This window comes from Pituophis catenifer, unplaced genomic scaffold, assembly GCF_029215685.1.
Source record: "Pituophis catenifer annectens isolate HBS135680 unplaced genomic scaffold, rPitCat1.0.hap2 SCAF_15, whole genome shotgun sequence".
NCBI lineage: Eukaryota > Metazoa > Chordata > Lepidosauria > Squamata > Colubridae > Pituophis > Pituophis catenifer.
In genome coordinates this window covers 10,472,190-10,478,322 of record NW_027256895.1, presented here as the reverse complement: position 1 = coordinate 10,478,322, position 6,133 = coordinate 10,472,190, and the positions used below count along the sequence as shown (strand labels likewise).

Genomic DNA, 6,133 nt, shown 5'->3' with positions numbered 1-6,133 from the left:
GTAAATGAAGGAACAATTTCCCCTTCAAAGGCAACAATTGACACCCACTGACACAAAGTTTGTGCATTTTCCCAAATCCTTTTCTCTCATATATCCTCCATTTATTAGAGAGAGGCAGAAATGACCTTGTGCCTAAACTTTTTATTCTTATTTGCACTCTTTGGAGGTAATATTTCACTTTATCTAGAGTTTCCTTTCAATTTCTGTTCTTATACACAGGAAATCTCATTGAAACATCTTTCTTTTTAGGTGTCCAATCTGAGGTTCAGTTGGTGGAGTCTGGAGGGGATACGAGAAGACCTGGGGAGTCCCTCCGTCTCTCCTGCCAAGCCTCTGGATTCACCTTCAGCATCTATGACATGAACTGGGTGAGACAGGCTCCTGAGAAAGAACTGGAATTTGTGGCACATATATGGATTTCAAATATCTTCTACTCAGACAAGGTGAAGGGACGCTTCACCATCTCCAGAGATGATGCCAAAAGCCAGCTGTATCTGCAAATGAACAGCCTCAAACCAGAGGACACGGCTGTCTATTACTGTGCAAGAGGAACACAGTGAGAGGAAGTGAATCTGAAGCCTGTCAAGAACGTTCTCCACTTCTGAACAGTTTACGCTGATTTACACTCAGTCCTTTTAGTTCTTTCCTTGCTGAATTTCCTCAGTCTCATACTTTCCTACATGTTATTCATTTTCCATTCCTTTGCCATTAATTTATACTCAGTATGCTTAAAGCTGAGTCTCTGTCCTTCTTCACTATCTATAAAATCCCCTGATGCTTGAAGATTTCTCCCCTCAACTGGTCTGTGCCAAGAATGATAGATATTGAGAATTGCTAAAAAAAATCTAAAAATATTTTTGGATACTGATATGTACACCTATCCAAAAGATTCTGAAGGTTCAACTAAAATTGAAAGCAGAAAGATTTCATTTGGAACTAATAGAGAGGCAGCTAGAAAAGTCATGAAGATTTCTTTTTATATATCAGTGATGGCTAACAATTTTGTCGTTGTGTGCAATAATGGATTGACCCCGTGACCCCCAGTGCATGACCCCCCCGTATGCTCATATGACCACCCCCGTGTTCCCCATGCACATGCACATGTGATCCCCACACTCCCCACTCACCCCCATGTATGCGCATGTGACCCCCTGCATGTGCCCTGCACCTCCTCACCCATTTTTAACTACCAGGTTGGTGCAGGAAGCTTTCCAGGCCCAAAATGGGGCACGGGGGAGCCGTGTGCACCTTCCCCGTGCCCCATTTTGGGCCTGGAAGGCCTCTTGCACCAACCTGGAAGCCAAAATGGGGCATGGGGGACTGCACACCCCTCTTGTGCCCCAGTTTGAGCCTGGAAGACCTCCTGCACCAACCTGGAAGTCAAAATGGGGTGTGTTGGTGCCGCGCGAGGCCCTCTCATGCATGTGCCCATCCCTGCACATCCCCCGCTTGTGCCCCACCCTTGTGCACGCACAGCACAGAACCAAAGACCAGCTGGCCGGGGGGAGATGTGCACAAATGCACGGTGGAGCTGGGCTGGGGAGAAAGCTGGCATGCCCAGAGAGAGGGCTCTGTGTGCCACAGGTGGCACACATGCCATAGGTTCGCCATCACAGTTATGCATGATAACTGAAGGGAAACTATTCTTTGCTCAACAATGGAAAGACTCATCATCACCACAATGGAGGCATGGATGGTGAAGATGATGGAACCTTCAGAAAAGCCAAAACTAAAACTAATCTTTGATTAATAAACCCTTTATAGACCTTTGGCATGAAACAGAAAAACACGCAGTTGTGATTTGTGGTTTTGATGAAAAACAAATGGATAGTAGGAAAAACATGAGCTCCATTTTGTAATCATCAAGTAAGAGTTAATATTCTAAAAGTAGTTAAGTTTGCTGCAGAAGAAATACAAAGCTTCCGTTTACAGTTCCTTTTCAGTCTCTTTCTGTACTTTTTAACCTTCCTCCCTCCCTCCTTCCTTCCTTCCTTCCTTCCTTCCTTCCTTCCTTCCTTCCTTCCTTCCTCCCTCTCTCCCTCCCTCCCATCCATCCATCCATCCATCCTTCCTCCCCCAAGATGGCTGCCCATCTTGACAAATCAACTCTGGACAAGTAAGAACTAATAAAAATACCAAACAAAAGAGCCTCCAAAAGAAAAATGATCTTGGTCTGCATTTAGTTCTTTCAGGTTTCTTCTAACGGCCTATTAAAGCGAATAAAACATCTGGACCTAAAGAATCTCCTCAGAGTATTAAAAAAATGTGTCCTTTTGTCACTTTGGACAGCAGGGGGCAATGTTGACACATGAAACACCGTGGGTTATGGGTGAGGGTAAAGTAGGGAATAAATCAATTCTAAATAGATACTATCTAATTTTGGAGGTGTGATAGTTGTTATTTCTGTAATTATTCCCTGAAAATCTCTGAAGAAAAGTCCTCCTCTGAGGAGGCTACAATCCTCCCTATGAAGCAGAGAATTGTTATTTTTAAAAAAGGATGTCTATCATTTCTGGTTTTGTTGTCAGAAAAACTGTCCAGGTAGTTCAAATCTTTGATGGAAAGGAAAATAACATTGAGGGATGTTTAGTCAGGTTTGGTGGCCATGCAGAAAAGCCAAATATATATGGATATAGATATGTACACTAATTCAGAAGATTTTGTGGGTTAAGCTGGATGAAAAGGATAAAGAGAGTGTTATTTTTGGAGTAATAGATAGGTAAATGGATTTTTTAAAAAACGACAAAGCTTTCTTTTTATATATAGCAACTGCAGGGAGAGTATTATAGGCCCCAGAATGGAAAGACTTGACACCATAACGAATGTTTCACAGGTGAGATGATGGAACCTGCAGTTAAACTAAAGTCTTTGACTAGAAAACCTTTCTTAGACATTTTGTATATAATGGGAAAACATTAATTTACCTTCAATCTACATTTCATTCTTTCTGCATTAATCTACCTTCAATCATCTGATACCGCAAGTGCTTTCCTCACAGTGTTTTACATCTAGGCTGCCAAATCTTATAAATTGAAAATGGCCTCCCAGATGCCTTCTGGTCTGTATAGATTGGCCCATCTTCATGTTTTGTTGTCACTGTCTGGTAGTAACATCTTTCATTAGAAAAAAATTTATAAACATTTTGCAAACAACAGAAAAACACGCAGTCATGTATTTTTTTTTCGTGGTTAGAAAAAAATGGATAAAGAAAAAGCTCGTTTTTATAACTGCAACGTTAACAGTTCCTGTTATAAATGTACTTATATAGTAAATTTAGAACATATAAAAATAGGAAGCTTTTATTTTTTTTCAATCTCTCTTCACCTAGCTTCCTTCCTTCCTTCCTCCCTTCCTCCCTCCCTCCTTCCTTCCCCTCCTTTCCTTCCTTCCTTCCTTCCTTCCTTCCTTCCTTCCTTCCTTCCTTCCTTCCTGCCTGCCTGCCTGCCTGCCTGCCTGCCTGCCTGCGGGTTACTATTCTTTTTCAATCTACAGTGAGTGATTTGATAATATTTTTTTATTAGAATTGTTATTACTATTCCTCTTGAAATTGTCAGGAAATCTCTTTTATCTTAACCAATATGTATATGATCTAGGTTTGCATTTGGTACTTTGGGGCTTCTTCAAAATGTCATATTAAAGGGAAAATGTACAAAACATTTTCTGAACTCAAATGTGCTATTTTTTTAAAAAAGGGTATTTGCGGGACCGCCTTCTGCCGCCGATAGCCTCCCACCAACCAGTACGCTCCCACAGAGAGGGACTCCTCAGGGTGCCATCAGCCAGGCAATGTCGGCTGGTGACCCCCAGTGGGAGGGCCTTCTCTGTGGCAGCTCCTGCCCTCTGGAACGATTTGCCCCTGGAGATAGGAAGGATATCAGATCTCCGGGCCTTTCGCCATGCCCTAAAAACTTTTCTTTTCCATCAAGCAGGGCTGGCGTGACCCCCCCCCCTTTTTTTTTAGTTTTTTAGTTTTTAAATTGTCAATGGGTTTTAGGTTGAATGTTTAAAATTTTGGGCCAAAGTCATGTAATTCTTTTAAAAAATTTAAATTTTGTATTGGTATGTGTTTTAATTCTGGCTGTGCACTGCCCTGAATCCACTAGGAGAAGGGCGGTATACAAATTGAATAAAATAAATAAATAAATAAATAAATAAATAAATAAATAAATAAATAAATAAATAAATAAATAATGTGTCTCTTTCAAATGTTCTTAGGGATAGTTCATCATTTGTTACGCTGAATCACTTTTGAAAAGTGGTGAAATTTTGCAGGTCTTTGTTTCAATTTGTTGTTAATTGTGAAGTCGTGTCCCACCCATCGTGACCCCATGGACAACTTTCCTCGAGGCCTTCCTGTCCTCTACCATCCTCTGGAGACCATTTAAGCTCACACCAACTGCTTCAATGACTCTATCTAACCACCTCATTCTCTGCCGTCCTATTCTTCCTTTGCCCTCAATCTTTCCCAGGATTAGGCTCTTCTCCAGTTAGTTGTTTCAATTGGTCTTTTATAAAGGCTGCTTCAGTTTTCCTTGACCTGGGAAATTATGTAAATATCAACTGTGCAGGAATTGTGTAAGGGCAGCTATGAAATCCCTGCTCTGAGGAACTCTTTTATGGCAACCAATATGTAAATCAAGGCCCAATTTCCCCTTTAAAGGCAACAGTTGGTTTCCTTTTCCAGCGACACCCACCAACACAAAGTTTGTGCATTTTCTCAAATTCTCTCCTTTCAATTCCCATCCATTCATTAACTGACAAAGCAATAATGATCCTGTGGCTGTACTTGGCATCCTTACTTGTATCTCTTGGAGGTAATGTTTCCCTCTATGTAGAGTTTTCTTCCATCCCCTGTTCTTGTTTACAGAAGATTTCATTGAAAGATCTTTCTTTTTAGGTGTCAGATCTGATGTCCAATTGGTGGAGTCGGGAGGGGATGTGAGAAGACCTGGAGAGTCCCTCCGTCTCTCCTGCCAAGCCTCTGGATTCACCTTCAGTAGCTACTACATGCAGTGGGTGAGACAGGCCCCAGGGAAAGGCCTGGAATGGGTTTCAGAGATAATTCCAAGTTCATCTAGCATTTACTACTCAGACAAAGTGAAGGGACGCTTCACCACCTCCAGGGACAATGCCAAAAGCCAGCTGTATCTGCAAATGAACAATCTGAAACCAGAAGACACGGCTGTCTATTACTGTGCAAGAGGTGCACAGTGAGAGGAAGTGAATCTGAAGCCCACCAAGAACTTTCTCTACTTCTGAGCATCTTTCAAATATTTTCAGTCACTCCCTTTTTTTCTTTCTTTCAATATTGCCAAACTTCCACTGTCTCATTCTTTTCTGCAAGTTGTGCATTTTCCATTCCTTCTCCATTAATTTATACTCCATGTCCTGAAACCCAAGTCTCTATGCTTCTTAATCCCTTCTACATTGATCTACCTCATTCCCGATGGTTTACTTCACTTGTTTCACACGAACACTTATTTAATCAAAAGAATAAGCAGACATAAACACATAAAAGTGCACTCATACACTTTTAAAATTCATGGCTTATTTTATTAATCAACCCCTCCAGTCTCTAATTAGATATTACATCATTGTTGATGTCTAATTGTCTCATTTTTGTATTAAGGTTTGAAATAGAACATGCAAAATTCGTTCATTTATTTCCTCTGTCATATATCTAGTTATCATTTATTTAATGTTTGACTACATAATGTTAGCTACATATGATTAGCCAGCCAAAGAGCAAAGTAGACATTATGCAAATGTCTTTGATCACTCTCGCTGGCTAAACTTCTTATTACTTAGGCCTTCCTACCTAATTACCAAGCTACTTCATTCATTCATTCATTCATTCATTTATTATTTCATTCATTCATTCATACATACATACACACATACATAAAGGTAAAAGTTCCCCTTGCACATATGTGCTAGTCGTTTCCAATTGTAGGGTTTGGTGCTCATCTCTGTTTCAAAACCGAAGAGCCAGTGCTGTCTGAAGACGTCTCTGTGGTCATTTGGCCAGAATGACTAAACGCCAGAGACGCATGGAACGCTGTTATCTTCCCACCAAAGGTGGTCCCTATTTTTCTACTTGCATTTTTTACGTGCTTTCGAAATGCTAAGTTGG

At 40.8% G+C, this 6,133-nt stretch overlaps 1 gene segment (V, D, J or C); it reads left to right on the top strand.

The window, feature by feature from the left end:
* The first annotated feature begins 4,768 nt into the window (after nt 1-4,768).
* LOC139324346 (Ig heavy chain V region 3-like) lies at nt 4,769-5,214 on the top strand. The segment is given in 2 exon segments: nt 4,769-4,814; nt 4,898-5,214. Coding segments are annotated over 2 exon segments (363 nt in total).
* Nucleotides 5,215-6,133: the final 919 nt, after the last annotated feature.